At 56.5% G+C, this 16,828-nt stretch overlaps 1 protein-coding gene across 1 annotated transcript; it reads right to left on the bottom strand.

The window, feature by feature from the left end:
• Positions 1 to 204: 204 nt before the first annotated feature.
• Positions 205 to 15,019, bottom strand: ESYT3 (extended synaptotagmin 3). The gene is made up of 23 exons (XM_053471612.1): positions 14,677 to 15,019; positions 10,779 to 10,820; positions 9,386 to 9,520; positions 9,115 to 9,191; positions 8,310 to 8,379; positions 8,072 to 8,161; positions 7,640 to 7,695; positions 5,425 to 5,545; positions 5,112 to 5,288; positions 4,923 to 5,005; positions 4,755 to 4,803; positions 4,519 to 4,608; positions 4,268 to 4,330; positions 4,106 to 4,171; positions 3,615 to 3,677; positions 3,415 to 3,501; positions 2,828 to 2,977; positions 1,869 to 2,242; positions 1,545 to 1,634; positions 1,267 to 1,398; positions 1,014 to 1,119; positions 681 to 730; positions 205 to 441 (listed from the first exon to the last, which is right to left on the bottom strand). The coding sequence occupies exons 1-23, from the start codon at positions 14,956 to 14,958 to the stop codon at positions 405 to 407; spliced, it is 2,490 nt and encodes an 829-aa protein (XP_053327587.1). The 5' UTR covers positions 14,959 to 15,019; the 3' UTR covers positions 205 to 404.
• Positions 15,020 to 16,828: the final 1,809 nt, after the last annotated feature.

The following is a 16,828-nucleotide window of genomic DNA, read 5'->3' as shown; positions in this document are numbered from 1 at the left end:
CCCCCCTCCCCCCGTGTTATCTGGCCCCCCTCCCCCACAAGCTCACAGAAACAAAACATAAAAGTAAAATAGTTTTATTAAAATCATAAAATAAGGTTTGGTTTTCTTTCTATTTATGAAGTTTCTACAAATAAATATTTAACACTTACATTTTTTATTAATTTTGGCGCCACGTGAGAGGCCACGTTTTGGGGTAAATTAGGGCTGTTTGGGAATAACAAGCAGCATTAACGTCTTTACAAAAGTGCCTCAATCGGCCGCCTGCCCCTCGGGGGCCGGCCCGCGTTACAGGGACTGTCGGGGGATGGGCGGCATGGAATTGACCCCCCCCCCGTAATGTGTTAATTACACATTTACATATGTACATGCGCAGCTCCCACGATATCCCATTTCTGTGGATCTGATCAGGAGCCGGGGTGGCCGCTCGGCGTCAATTCGAACCTAGAGAGAAAGCAAAGGATCAGTGAGGACTCGCGAGGCGCGATCACCCTGCCCCAGGGGTGCCTGCGTGGCCTCGGAATCACGCTTTGTGTGAAGACAGGACCCCCGAGCTCTTAACCGCGCACGTGGCTGATAGGCTGGGTATTAAAGGCGTTGCTGTTCTGCGTGCGTGGACGGAGGGACAGGGATACCCCTAATACCCCCCTCCCCCATCAGAAAAGATGAAAAGCCCCACTTACCACTCCGTAAACCCCTCAACCAGATCGGCCGTGGACAGATCCACGAGTACCTGCCGAGAGCCAGAGAGAAAGTGTCAGCCCTGAAAAGCTGAGGCTTTGGGACGCTCTGATTAGTTGGATCATCTGAGCATCGCTCGGTATCACGTCAGAGACCCCCTTTGCTCCGTGGTCGCCGGAGACCCCCCAGGGGCCACGTACACTAAGTAGGAGCTGGTAAGACCGTGGAGCAATTTGGGTAAATCTTTTTTAACCCCTCATGTGCAGTCTCTAGTGATTGCTTACACTGAGACGGGGCCATGGAACAGAACGTGGCTGTTTGCCGGGGTCACTCACTTTTCCCAGTTCTTTTCTCTCGTGGGATCCGAACGACCGGTTGTTTTTCACGGCCACGTCCAGCATGCGCTTCTTCACGTCTTCGAGGAAAGCGAGGAACTCAAACCTGAGGGGGGCGAAACGTCATTTTATCCGAGAGCCATCTGCCCCCCCCATGCTCCCACGGGGGGTTTACAGGAGGCTCGTGGCACTTCGGTAAACTGCGGCTGGGAGTGATGGGAGCTGATGCTGTACAGAATAAGCCCTCACTCACTTTTCGTTGTACTCCGGGTTCAGGGTCTTCCTCTTCACCGTGGTCTTTTTCCGGCTCGGCCACCGTCTGTCCGGGAGGAGATAGATCCGGACGTAGGGGTCGGCTCCGGTACTGGAACACCGGGTCAGGTTCCTGGAGGCCACAAAGAAAAGGCAGGGGGTATCAGGTAGTGGCAGACCACGGGCAATGGCCGTTTGGGGTAATTTATGGGGGTTTAAGGAGATTCCCGTGGATTCGTGGCCCGCTCTGCAGAGGGGACCCGCAGAGAGACAGTTTACCTGCAGCAGCCGACGGTCACGCTGAGACAGCGCCGGGACGACACGTACTGAACGGAGATTTGGATCTCCCCGGAAACCACGTCCGTGGCCCTGAAAAAAAAATACCAGTTAATTACCAAACATAATAACCCCGCCCCCAAGAACCCACAACACTACCCCTGGACACACCCACATTTACTGCGTGGGCGGTACCGAGAGGTGCCACGTCCGGCGCATCTACCGGATGCGGGTCATTCTGACACCGCCCGCCCGCCTTCTCCCAGCATGCACCGCTCTCCCCAACACGCCTTATAACCGCTTAACATGTATGACTGGGACACGTACCCGTGACCCTCATAGGGATCAAAGCAGGAGGAGGCCACGGAGTTGAGTGAAATGAGGCTGGGGGCGATTCTCTGCAGCGTGCGGAGGTTGGGGTTCCGTGGCGCCGAGCCGGTGGGGTTGCGGGGTGCCGCGGTGCTCTGTTCGTGGCCGGCGTGGTTGGGCCGCTGCGCGCTGTTAGCCGCGCTATCTTTGCGGAGCAGTTTGGGAGGTGGCACCGCGTGGCCCTGGCTGCTCTGCTGCTGGCCCTCCGACGGCTTGTGCTGCTTTCCCCGTGGCTTCGCCTCCTGCGCCCGCCGGATGGAGACCGGTCCGTGCTTCATGGAGTTAATTCCAGAGTAAACGGCCTCGGGGTCCGGCTCCTCCACGTGCAGAACCTGCCGGTTAAAGACGTGGACACGTGACACGCAAGCACACACGTGTGTAGGACAATAACCAATGTATACATCCCACATGTAACACGCAGAGACACATACCTGAACGACAATAGTAGCATACATATCCCACGGGGAACACGGCGGCGCGCGCACACACACACACGCATGTATCCCACGGGGAACACATGCAACGCATGTCTATTGCTGAACAACTCCCACCAGTCCTCCCACCCCCTCTCATCACCCCTCCCACCTGTCATAACCCCTCCCACTGCTCCACCACCAGTCCTCCCACCCCCTCTCATCACCCCTCCCACTGCCCCCCCAGTCCTTCCACTGCCCCTCCCACTGCTCCCCCACCCCCTCTCATCACCCCTCCCACAGCCCCCCCGAGTCCTTCCCCCTCCCACTGCTACCCCATCAGTTCTCCCACCCCCTCTCATCGCCCCTCCCACGGCTCCTCTCCATTTCCTTGAGCTCAGGTGAGATGCGGGATGCTGCGGACACAGGCGTGGCTCTGGCCGTTCCGTGGACACATCCATTTCACACGCGTGTTCCACACATGATGATAAAAACGTTTCTCACCCGCAGCACGAGCTTCATCCTGACGCCGCTGTCCGCCCCGGAGTTGCTGAGCGGAAATCTCTGCTCGGCCGTCAGATCCTCGCAGCCCAGCAGCCGGTGAAGCGGGAAATCCAGCAAGCCCAAGACACACTGCCGCTCGTCATCCTTCACCTGCCACACAAACCACGGGTGAGCCACGGGGGGCCACCGACAGCCCAATCAGCACAAAAATCAAACAAACTGCGCAGAAGCCGCCGAGTTTGAGGGAAAGGGTAGTAGATACCTGGAAAAGGCTTCCAGTGGAAGCAGCACAAAAAACTGGGATGGGTTTAAAGAAGGAAAAGGAAATTAAAAATGGACGGCCGGCCGGGGCAATCGGTCTGTAGAGAGCGCCTCGGTCTTATTACCCACCTGACTCTTTACTGTCAGCATATCAGGGGGGCGATTATCCCCGGCAGATCCCGCCCCCGGGGGGGGCAATTATCCCCGGCAGATCCCGCCCCCGGGGGGGGCAATTATCCCCGGCAGATCCCGCCCCCGGGGGGCGGATCACCCGGCTGTAAATCTCTCTTAATGCCCCGGAAAGAACTCCCTCTGCCCCCCGTTACCTCGGCGTGGAGATGCTGCATGTGGGGGTCCTGGATGAAGAAGGCGAAGCCCTGTTCCCACACGGGGTCCTTGGAGGGCGCGCAGGTCTGCGGGGTACACAGAGAATCGGGGGGTAAATGATCCGCTGCCCCACGGCAGAGGTAATCAGGGGTAACTGTGCTGCTGCCCCAGCAGATGCCCCTCGCCCGGTGACTCTTACCTTGCTTTTCGTGAACTTCTTCCCCACGGACAGCACCACGTACGCCGACGGCTCCTTCTCAACCTGCGCGGAACCAACACAGCGGCTCAGGATCGGGGGAGATGCCCCAACTGCCCCGCCGGGCGCCAGAGACCTCGCCCGCCGGCTGTTACCCCTCGGTGACAAACCTTTGGAACTTCCATAGTAATTTGGTAAAAAAGCCATGCCCCAGGGGGTACGTGGCTCACCTTGGGGTAACCCTGGTAGGTACGTGGCTGCGGGGGTAACACTGGCGGGGTAAGTGGCTGCGGGGTACGTGGCTCACCTTGGGGTAACCCTGGGGGGTACGTGGCTGCGGGGTACGTGGCTCACCTTGGGGTAACCCTGGGGGTACGTGGCTGTGGGGTATGTGGCTCACCTTGGGGTAACACTGGGGGGTATGTGGCTGCGGGGTACGTGGCTCACCTTGGGGTAACCCTGGAGGGTACGTGGCTGCGGGGTACGTGGCTCACCTTGGGGTAACTGGCGTACTTCTGTTTTCTCGCGTATTCGTTGTTTGAAAATTCAAAATGATTCCTCTGCGGGATAAAAACCGGAAATTAAATGTCCGCCGCCGGCAGTGAGAGGGTTAAAGCTGCCCGTTACCCCCTCCCTGCCCCCCCCGGGGTAATTACCGGCAGATTGCAGGCGCTGTCCAGATACACGATCAGCATGGCGGTCGTTAACCCTTTCTCGGCCTGAGAGATCGGAAGAAATAAAGCGGGTGAATTACAGGGGGGCAGATCCCACGGAGCGAGTGGCAGATCCCACGGAGCGAGGGGCACAAGGAGGGGGCAATAACTAAGCGCGTGGCGTCTGCTCAGAGCGATGCAGAGACTGCGGGGTGGGTGTAAAATAACTGCCCCGGGGGGGGCAGGTAACTCACCTCACGTAACTTCTCCTGCGCGGCCAGAAGCGAAAACCACTCGAGTTTAAAATGCACCTTCCCGCTGGCCACGTCGCTGAGAGGGAACCACTGAACGGGAGACACAGAGTCAGACGGAGGTCACACAGGGGTTGGGGGGTCACATAGGGGTCGGGAGGTCAGGGGTCACACTTGGGGTCAGTGACACAAACATTTGTGGCCTTCAGATTGTCAGCTCTCAGGCCCAGAATAATTACCTCCTGCACAACCCGGTCCTTCATGACGCCCTCCAGACCGACCACCAAGCTGCAGGGGGCAAAAGCCATCAAATTCAGACAAACGGCCCCAAAACGCACGTGTCCCACATACAGGAGCACAGGGCCCGTGGCTGCCGTGGCCCTCCCCGTGGCTGCGGAGAGCGTTACCTGCCCAGGAAGTCGTCCTTGTCGGGGTCTTCATCGTAGAGATCGACCTCCAGGTCCTGGCCGGGGACTTCATGCACCACGAACTGCCCCACGACACGGACAAAGTCAGCTCACGCAACGTAATCGCCTGCCACTGCCCGACATACAGAGAGATCCGTGTGCCGGACGTGGCGCATGCGCAGGACTCACCTCGTACGTGTCACCCCAGCGTGGATTAAGGTTCTCTTTAATGGTTCTGCTCTTGAACATCTGGTTGCCGACACGCAGGACCACGTAGGGGTCAGACTTGCCCCTTATTACCCCCCTCAGATAATTGTCTTTGGGGATCAGGTTCTCGGCTTCAATCAAATGAACTCTCAGGACGCCCTAAAACCACAGAAACCCACGTGAGGAATGGACCACGCTACGAGAGACACGGGCCCCACGCTACGAGAGACACGGGCCCCTACAGTGAGGGCTCTTGGCGCTGTGAGCCACGTCTCCCCGGGCAGAGCTCACGTACTTGTGGCACGGGGTAGCGGAGCTGAGCGATGTTCACGTGGCCTTTCAGTGGGACGGTCAGCCTGTTGGGCAGAACGAGGTGCGAGGAGATGATATCGATGATCATCGAGTCCGACATGTCACTGAAAGAAAGACACAAAGTCATATACCCCACGTGGCAGACACAATACTATATACCCCACGTGGCAGACACGATGCTATATACCCCACGTGGCAAACACGATGCTATATACCCCACGTGGCAAACATGATGCTATATACCCAACGTGGCAGACACGATGCTAGATACCCCACGTGGCAGACACGATGCTATATACCCCACGTGGCAGACACGATGCTATATACCCAACGTGGCAGACACGATGCTAGATACCCCACGTGGCAAACACGATGCTATATACCCCACGTGGCAAACATGATGCTAGATACCCCACGTGGCAGACACGATGCTAGATACCCCACGTGGCAGACACGATGCTATATACCCCACGTGGCAGACACGATGCTATATACCCCACGTGGCAGACACGATGCTATATACCCCACGTGGCAAACATGATGCTATATACCCCACGTGGCAGACACAATGTCATATACCCCACGTGGCAGACATGATCCTATATACACTCCACGTGGCAGACACGATGCTATATACCCCACGTGGCAGACACGATGCTATATACCCCACGTGGAAGACACGATGTCATTTACCCCACGTGGCAGACACGATGTCATATACCCCACATGGCAGGCACGATGCTATATACCCCACGTGGCAGACACGATGCTATATACACTCCACGTGGCAGACACGATGCTATATACACTCCACGTGGCAGACATTATACTATATGCCCTTTGGTTCCAGACATCAGCATTCCATTGACATTGAAGGAGAGCCTGAAATACTAATAGGGATGAAGGTACGTGGCTTGCAGGGCTGCCACGTAATTCTAAGGTTCACTTATCTGCCACTGCCTGGCGCTGAAATACAAGATCTACCCCCAGACGGGACATCAGGGGTTAAAATCTCTTCCCTGCACTAAGTCTCTTTGGGTCTAATCACCCCGTGTCGGGGCAGCTCCTGCGTGGTCACCGTGCAGGGAGACTCCAAATACCACATTTAACCCCTCTCCCGCCACACAGGATACTAACTGCCTCCATCATTCCACGGCCGGTGGCTGCCACGGTCACGGCCGGTGATTTAAACCCCTCCGCACTACACTTTTATCTACATCTCAGTCAGAAAAAGTACAAAAATCCAGAGACTGGAAGCGAAGGGGTTAATGTGCGTGGGGGGGTAATATAAGCACCGTGGCAAAGGGGGGGCGCGGGGCATCACGCCAATTACCCCGCTGCCACATGGTGTCTGCTTCACCCCCACGGACGGGGAGGTTCTGTATCTGAATGGAGGCTGTAAATCGGAGGCCAAACTCTGCTGGGCGGCGGAGGAATGTCGGACTGACTGGAAATTCCGGTTGCCGCACCTGCTGGAGAAGCCTCTGGAGACGCCACAGAAAGGCCGGGCAATAAGAAATGCCCCGGGGGGCATCAGAGGCCGGCCTCCCCGTCTATGATACGACGCTCCTCCTAATGCCACGCATACTGCGGGGGCTAATAATATACCCCCCGGGGCTAATAATAATAATAATAATATACCCCCCACACCTCTTATAATATACCCCCCCGCACTGCTAATAATAATAATAATATACCCCCCACACCTCTAATAATATACCCCCCAGGGCAATTAATAATAATAATAATACACCCCCCACACCTCTTATAATATACCCCCCCGCACTGCTAATAATATACCCCCCATGGCAATTAATAATAATAATAATAATAATATACCCCCCTCACCTCTAATAATATACCCCACATGGCAATTAATAATAATAATAATATACCCCCCACACCTCTAATAATATACCCCCCAGGGCAATTAATAATAATAATAATATACCCCCCCGCACTGCTAATAATAATAATATACCCCCCACACCTCTAATAATATACCCCCCCAGGGCAAATAATAATAATAATAATAATATACCCCCCCGCACTGCTAATAATATACCCCCCCAGGGCAAATAATAATAATAATATACCCCCCCGCACTGCTAATAATATACCCCACTGGGACTTATAATAATACCCCCCGGGCTAATAATATACCCCCCCCCGGTGCTGTTATTATGGGATGGGGTCACCTGACTCCGGGGATCTCCAGCACGTTGGTTATTCCGGTCCAGTTGATCTCCAGATGCTGCGGAAATCAGAAAAATATCACAAACCGGTAAGGGGGCCGGCAGGGGGCGCGGGGGATGAACCGGGGGGGGTCCCACGTAACGTGGCTGCCAACACCGCTGATGCCTCACTCCGCCACGTCCCAGATTCAGACTGAGGGATTACGTGGCCGGAGTGTTCCTGGGTTCTGCTGACTACACAGAGCGGCTCTACCACAGAGACTCCACGGACTGATGGATAGAGAGATGGCGGAACCCCCCCCAGCCACAGAACCCCCTCCCCCCCGGCCACGGAACACCCCCGGCCACGGAACCCCCCCAGCCACAGAACCCCCTCCCCCCCGGCCACGGAACACCCCCGGCCACGGAACCCCCTCCCCCGGCCATGGAACTCACCGGCTTCTGGATGAAGAACATCGTGACGGCTCCAAAAAACGGAGCTTCCGGCAAAAGCGGAGCCAGGATCACGCGGAGCGTCCCGTGGAGCTGCAGACAGACGGTCAGGGGTTAATAACCGTCACAATTACTGCTGTCCACACATGCGTGACACACACACGCTACACGCGTGACACACACGCTACATGTGACCCGGGGGCGGGGGGGGCTCAGGGACCCCCGAGGTGTTGTCACCGACCTGCACGCCTTTCACCCCCGCCTTGCAGAGCTTCTTCACCTCCACGTTGATCTCGCAGTCCCCGGTGTAGCTGCCAAGAAACCCAAAGTTAGCTCAACAGTCCCTGATTCAGTCAGAGTGATGGTGAGGGGCATCCACCGGTCACAGGGCACACACCGGGGGCATTAACCGGTCACAGGGCACACACCGGGGGCATCAACCAGTCACAGGGCACACACCAGGGGCATCAACCGGTCACAGGGCACACACCGGGGGCATCCACCGGTCACAGGGCACACACCGGGGGCATCCACCGGTCACAGGGCACACACCGGGGGCATCAACCGGTCACAGGGCACACACCGGGGGCATCAACCGGTCACAGGGCACACACCGGGGGCATCAACCGGTCACAGGGCACACACCGGGGGCATCCACCGGTCACAGGGCACACACCGGGGGCATCAACCGGTCACAGGGCACACACCGGGGGCATCAACCGGTCACAGGGCACACACCGGGGGCATCCATTGGTCACAGGGCACACACCGGGGGCATCCACCGGTCACAGGGCACACACCGGGGGCATCAACCGGTCACAGGGCACACACCGGGGGCATCCACCGGTCACAGGGCACACACCGGGGGCATCAACCAGTCACAGGGCACACACCGGGGGCATCAACCGGTCACAGGGCACACACCAAGGGTATTGTGGAAGCCACACGTGGACGGCGTATAAATACCCTGGGTGGGGCTGTTAGAAAGAAAGGGGGGCATCTCACGGATGAGACTTTCGTGGCGTGTGGGCAGGCCACGTATTTACCAGATCTGCACGTCCAGGATGACCTCCCTCTTGTCCACGTTCTTGGCGTACGCCTTCACCCCGTTCACCCTCGGGAACTGCCAGACGAGACACACAGTGATTACAGATAGTAGTACTTACAGGGAACCGACATCCCGCCACTCAGCATGATCTCCCCCCTCCACACATTGTACAGGGCCGCGGTGTCACGTGTGGAGGTGTAGCGTGTCGCGTGTCACGGGGTGTAATTACCCAGCCGTACGACGCCGGGTGACTTTAACCCTCGCAGTACCTTCTGCCCGAAGCTGATCTTGGTGAAGGTGAAAGCCTTGAGATGGACGTTCGAGGCTCGGATCAGCGGCTCCACCTTCTCTGTCAGCATCCGCTCCACGTACGCCCCGAAATACGGCCACGCCTGCCCCAGAACCTGCACGGGACATAACGCTATACATTATACAGGGGCCGGTCACTGATTCATCTATACATTATACAGGGGCCGGTCACTGATTTATCTATACATTATACAGGGGCCGGCTCGCTGATTTATCTATACATTATACAGGGGGCCGGTCACTGATTTATCTATATATTATACAGGGGGCCGGTCACTGATTTATCTATACATTATACAGGGGGCCGGTCACTGATTTATCTATACATTATACAGGGGGCCGGTCACTGATTTATCTATACATTATACAGGAGCCGGTCACTGATTTATCTATACATTATACAGGGGGCCGGTCACTGATTTATCTATACATTATACAGGGGGCCGGTCACTGATTTATCTATACATTATACAGGGGGCCGGTCACTGATTTATCTATACATTATACAGGGGGCCGGTCACTGATTTATCTATACATTATACAGGGGCCGGTCACTGATTTATCTATACATTATACAGGGGCCGGTCACTGATTTATCTATACATTATACAGGGGCCGATCACTGATTTATCTATACATTATACAGGGGGCCGGTCACTGATTTATCTATACATTATACAGGGGCCGGTCACTGATTTATCTATACATTATACAGGGGACGGTCACTGATTTATCTATACATTATACAGGGGGCCGGTCACTGATTTATCTATACATTATACAGGGGACGGTCACTGATTTATCTATACATTATACAGGGGGCCGGTCACTGATTTATCTATACATTATACAGGGGCCGGTCACTGATTTATCTATACATTATACAGGGGCCGGTCACTGATTTATCTATACATTATACAGGGGCCGATCACTGATTTATCTATACATTATACAGGGGGCCGGTCGCTGAGTTATCTATACATTATACAGGGGGTCGGTCACTGATTTATCTATACATTATACAGGGGGCCGCTCGCTGATTTATCTATACATTATACAGGGCCAGTCACTGATTTATCTATACATTATACAGGGGGGCCGGTCACTGATTTATCTATACATTATACAGGGGCCGGTCACTGATTTATCTATACATTATACAGGGGGCCGGTCACTGATTTATCTATACATTATACAGGGGGGCCGGTCACTGATTTATCTATACATTATACAGGGGGCCGGTCACTGATTTAACTATACATTATACAGGGGGCCGGTCACTGATTTATCTATACATTGTACAGGGGCCGGTCACTGATTTATCTATACATTATACAGGGTTAAGACTCTCACCTTATTAACCCATTCCACCCTCTCAACATCCGGAAAATTCACCTGAAAAGAGAAAGCGGATCCCCGTTACACTCGGCATGCGCCCTGGCACCTGCATAAATCATAACTCGCTGCATGGGAGGAAAAGAGTTACAAATGAGCATTAACCCCGTACAGCCCGGGGGGGGGTGTGACCGCTCCACGTCAAGCACACAGGATTTCTACATATGGTCCCTTTAAAGGGTTAAATTATAAATACAAATCATTTTATGATAATTCCTCCCCGATGGAGGGTCCAGCCAGCCTGACAGGCACTGCAGCAGCCAATAGGGTTCTGCGCCTGGGATCATGTGACCTGCGCGGCCAAGGTGTGTGGCATTTTTGTTTAACAACCTCACTGGGAGCCGCAGCGCAGGTCCAGACATGATCAATGCGTGTAACATACAAACAGCGCGCCACACCACATTAACCCCTTCCCTGCCGGGGACAGACAGGAGGCAGCGTAACCCCTTCCCTGCCTGGGACACACAGGAGGCAGCCGTAACCCCTTCCCTGCCGGGGACTGACAGGAGGCGCCGTAACCCCTTCCCTGCCACGGACACACAGGAGGCAGCCATAACCCCTTCCCTGCCGGGGACAGACAGGAGGCGCCGTAACCCCTTCCCTGCCGGGGACTGACAGGAGGCAGCCGTAACCCCTTCCCTGCCGGGGACTGACAGGAGGCAGCCGTAACCCCTTCCCTGCCGGGGACAGACAGGAGGCGCCGTAACCCCTTCCCTGCCGGGGACAGACAGGAGGCAGCGTAACCCCTTCCCTGCCAGGGACAAACAGGAGGCAGCCGTAACCCCTTCTCTGCCGGGGACAGACAAGAGGCAGCCGTAACCCCTTCCCTGCCGGGGACAGACAGGAGGCGCCGTAACCCCTTCCCTGCCGGGGACTGACAGGAGGCAGCCGTAACCCCTTCCCTGCCGGGGACTGACAGGAGGCAGCCGTAACCCCTTCCCTGCCGGGGACTGACAGGAGGCGCCGTAACCCCATCCCTGCCGGGGACAGACAGGAGGCGCCGTAACCCCATCCCTGCCGGGGACAGACAGGAGGCGCCGTAACCCCTTCCCTGCCGGGGGCAGACAGGAGGCAGCCGTAACCCCTTCCCTGCTGGGGACAGACAGGAGGCAGCCGTAACCCCTTCCCTGCCGGGGACTGACAGGAGGCAGCCGTAACCCCTTCCCTGCCGGGGACTGACAGGAGGCAGCCGTAACCCCTTCCCTGCCGGGGACTGACAGGAGGCAGCCGTAACCCCTTCCCTGCCGGGGACTGACAGGAGGCAGCCGTAACCCCTTCCCTGCCGGGGGCAGACAGGAGGCAGCCGTAACCCCTTCCCTGCCGGGGACTGACAGGAGGCGCCGTAACCCCTTCCCTGCCGGGGACTGACAGGAGGCGCCGTAACCCCTTCCCTGCCGGGGACTGACAGGAGGCGCCGTAACCCCTTCCCTGCCACGGACAGACAGGAGGCGCCGTAACCCCTTCCCTGCCGGGGACAGACAGGAGGGGCCGTAACCCCTTCCCTGCTGGGGACAGACAGGAGGCAGCCGTAACCCCTTCCCTGCCGGGGACTGACAGGAGGCGCCGTAACCCCTTCCCTGCCACGGACACACAGGAGGCAGCCGTAACCCCTTCCCTGCCTGGGACAGACACTCCTGGTTATACGGCGACGTCTTACACAGAGATAACGTCCCCGACGAGCCGCGATTCGATTCTCACGTTTCTGCTGCCGAGGACCGGCTGCCCCGCAGAGCTTGCAATCTAATGGCTGCCTGACTGGAAGAGCCGGCTCTCTGCACCCCGACCGGTGAAACCAGTACAGACAGTCTATTAAAAGAGAGCGCGAAGGCGAGACGCCCAGGATGAGACGGTTCTCAGGATGATTCGGTAAATCAAAGTCCGTCACAGTCCTGCGCAAGTCATACGTGGCCTTAACGGGGGAATAAACCACGTTCCACGCCTCCCACTGTCTGACCGGTGGGGCAAATCCAGAGAGGCGACTCGTGGGGCTCATCACAAAACCCCCGGAGCAACCTGCAGAACACGCAACCTGCAGAACGTGGAACCTGCAGAACGCGCGACCTGCAGAACACGCAACCTGTAGAACACGCAACCTGCAGAACGCGCAACCTGCAGAACACGCAACCTGCAGAACACGCAACCATAGGAACGCGCCAACCTGCAGAACACGCAACCTGCAGAACGTGGAACCTGCAGAACACGCAACCTGCAGAACGTGGAACCTGCAGAACATGCAACCTGCAGAACACGCAACCTGCAGAACGCGCGACCTGCAGAACGCGCAACCTGCAGAACGCGCAACCATAGGAACACGCAACCTGCAGAACGCGTAACCTGCAGAACACGCAACCTGCAGAACGCGTAACCTGCAGAACGCGCGACCTGCAGAACGCGCAACCTGCAGAACACGCAACCTGCAGAACACGCAACCTGCAGAACACGCAACCTGCAGAACACGCAACCTGCAGAACGTGGAACCTGCAGAACGCGGAACCTGCAGAACGCGGAACCTGCAGCACACGCAACCTTAGGAACGCGCCAACCTGCGGAACACGCCGACCAGCGGAACATGCCACCCCGCGGAACATGCCACCCCGCGGAACACGCCACCCCGCGGAACACGCTGATCAGGGCTCCGCACCACATAAAAGGGAGTTCTTTGTCAGCAGACCCCCGGCTGGAACGGCAGATATTTGGGGGCCACGCGTGTCCGGTAACCGGGGGCCCGACTAACAGGCTCCGGCCGGGGCAGATTCTGGTCATACGTGTGTGAAGCCGAATGGCATAGAACATCACCAACACCCCGACTGGGTAACCATAGTGACCGGGAATGCCAGGCAGCTCCTGCGAGAAGGGCCGAGCTGTTTAGTGAATAAGCCCCAGAAAGGAGCAACTCTGATGCGGGCGAGACAGACGCTCGCCCTCGCTCCGCGGTGATAAAGCTGGCACCGGAACCAGGAAGCGCAGGGCAGATAATGGCCGTTCCAGAGCTGCCCCCCCCCTTCGTGGCACCTCGTCACCTCCCTGCCCCCCACCTGGTGTCCCCAACTACCACTAATACCCCACAGGAGTCATACCTGTCAAACATCCCGGCGGGCATCAGTAATCAGGCCAGGGGCTATTGCCCTCTCTCACCCCGTCAGCCGGTGAGTTAATGCCCCTGTCAGTGTGTTATTGCCCTCTCTCACCCCGTCAGCCGGTGAGTTAATGCCCCTGTCAGTGTGTTATTGCCCTCTCTCACCCCGTCAGCCGATGAGTTAATGCCCCTGTCAGTGTGTTATTGCCCTCTCTCTCCCTGTCACCCGGTGAGTTAATGCCCCTGTCAGTGTGTTATTGCCCTCTCTCACCCCGTCACCCGGTGAGTTAATGCCCCTGTCAGTGTGTTATTGCCCTCTCTCACCCCGTCAGCCGGTGAGTTAATGCCCCTGTCAGTGTGTTATTGCCCTCTCTCACCCCGTCACCTGGTGAGTTAATGCCCCTGTCAGTGTGTTATTGCCCTCTCTCTCCCTGTCACCCGGTGAGTTAATGCCCCTGTCAGTGTGTTATTGCCCTCTCTCTCCCTGTCACCCGGTGAGTTAATGCCCCTGTCAGTGTGTTATTGCCCTCTCTCACCCCGACACCCGGTGAGTTAATGCTCCTGTCAGTGTGTTATTGCCCTCTCTCTCTCCCTGTCACCCGGTGAGTTAATGCCCCTGTCAGTGTGTTATTGCCCTCTCTCTCCCTGTCACCCGGTGAGTTAATGCCCCTGTCAGTGTGTTATTGCCCTCTCTCACCCCATCACCCGGTGAGTTAATGCCCCTGTCGCAAAGTTCATCCTCCGGCCCCTCTTGCCCCCCCCGGGGGGGGCAGTACTCACCCAGGAGGGCAGTTGCTGTGGGTTCAGCCCCCGGGTCACCCCCAGGCTCTCGTCGTCCAGCAGCTCCCAGGCCGCCGTCAGTCGCGCCGCTTTCGATCTCTTGTTTCTCAGCCACAAAACCCAAAGCAGAGAGCCGAGTCCGAGCCAGAGGGGGCCGAGCCCGAGCCGCCCGCACACATAGACGGGCAGCAGCGGGACCAGCAGCCACAGCACCCGGCGGACCGGCACCAGCAGCGCGAGGGGGTCTCCCCCGGGGCCCGGGCTCTGCTCCTGCTGCTTCATGGTCCGGGGACACCCGGCTCACAGTGACCCGCCCGGGCAGCAGCGGCAGGTGACAGGAAGAGGCTCCGCCCACATCAGACACACCCAGAACAGGTACGGTCACGCCCATGTCATGTACGACGCCCAGAGGGAGGGGCCACAGTGGGCATCCCGGACAGGGGGCGGAGCCCGAAACGGCAGGAATAAGGTGAGAAGCAACCAAAATCCGTGGATTCCAGACCCGCCCCCGCCCCGCCCAGCGCTGGATAGGGGTAATCGGGCATAATGTTCAGGGCAGCATTACCCGGGGGGCAGTTTTGCCTTTGGGGCAGCATTACGCAGGGGGCAGTTTTCCTTTGGGGCAGTATTACCCAGGGGGCAGTTTTCCCTTTGGGGCAGCATTACCCATGGGGCAGTTTTCCTTTGGGGCAGTATTACCCAGGGGGCAGTTTTTCCTTTGGGGCAGCATTACCCAGGGGGCAGTTTTCCTTTGGGGCAGTATTACACCTTTTTGACTAAATACATTGTTAGGAACACCGTTTCCCACCAAATGCCCCCAAATAATGATTTCCCGAGCGTGGGGGTGATAATGGGGTTCCTGATCTGTTCCTGATGCTTGTGATAACTCAGGATGTTCTAGATCTTTGGACTGAGATGTTCTGGATCTTGGTTTAGATTGACGTGTTCCTGATGCATGTTTTCGTGCTGCGGCCGTCTCATAATCTGCAGTTTAATTTTTGCGAGCCTTTGGGGTAACAACGTCTTGTCAGATCTGCCCCAAATCCAGAGGGTTTCGGTTTGGGGCGTTTTCTGTACACAAAGCCCAGAGATTTACCCGCCGCGGGGGCCGCATTCACTGACATTACATACACCCTGAAATGTTACGTTACGGATGCATTAACAGTGATTTATTCTTGTCTATTGTGGATAAGTGGAACAGCCTCCCGGCAGAAGTGGTAGAGGGTAATACAGTGAGGGGATTAAACATGCATGGGATAGACATACGGCTCCTGAATCTAAGACGAGACCAACCACTGATTAAGGTTTGAGTCTTTACAGCGGGAGAGACGGGCGACTAGACGGGGGCCGCCGGGGGCCAGCTGATTGCCCCAGTGTGATCTTTATGTCGGGTAACGGCGTTTATGTGAGCGCAGGCGTGTCACACGGTGTCCAGATTCCTGTCGAATAACCCAGCAGCCGCAGGGCAAACACGGGAACCGGAACCCGTTAATCGAGAGCCACTCGGGGCCAAAACACGTTAGAGATCAGAGCAGGAATCGCTGAGGTTTTAATCACCGGCGGAGAGGAAATGACAACCGGCGGGGCAGGTCAAGGACTCACTAAAAATAGCTACAAATACAACAAATCATTTTCTGCGTCAAAATAAAGAGGATTTAACCCCAAAACGCCGAAAATGCCAAAAAAAAGGCAAGGAAAAACAGCCGGTTCCCGAGGGGGGGGGCAGAGAGGGTGGGAAGCGAATCCCCCGAGTGACAAAAAAAAACAAAATTTTTCCTGGAGTTTTACTGATAATAAGAAAATGTCCTGTTTATTTTTTAATCCCCTCACTGTGTTAGTCTCTACCACTTTTGCTGGGTGGCTGCTCCACTTATCTACCACCCTCAGCCTCTGATCCTCCAGTCTCACATTCAGGTCTCTTGTAAATTTTCTCCTCCTTTGAAATAAACTTTCCTCCCATCCTTTATCCCTTTATCTATTTAAATATCTTTCTTCCCGTCACTCTCTCCCACCCCATCACTCTCTCTCCCATCCCCGTCTCTCCCCATCACTCTCTCTCCCATCCCCGTCTCTCCCCGTCACTCTCTCTCCCATCCCCGTCTCTCCCCGTCACTCTATCTCCCATCCCCGTCTCTCCCCCGTCACTCTCTCT

Source organism: Spea bombifrons, chromosome 7 (genome assembly GCF_027358695.1).
Source record: "Spea bombifrons isolate aSpeBom1 chromosome 7, aSpeBom1.2.pri, whole genome shotgun sequence".
Classification (NCBI taxonomy): Eukaryota; Metazoa; Chordata; class Amphibia; order Anura; family Pelobatidae; genus Spea; species Spea bombifrons.
Note: the sequence above shows the minus strand (reverse complement) of the source record. Positions and strands in the feature narration are given on the sequence as shown.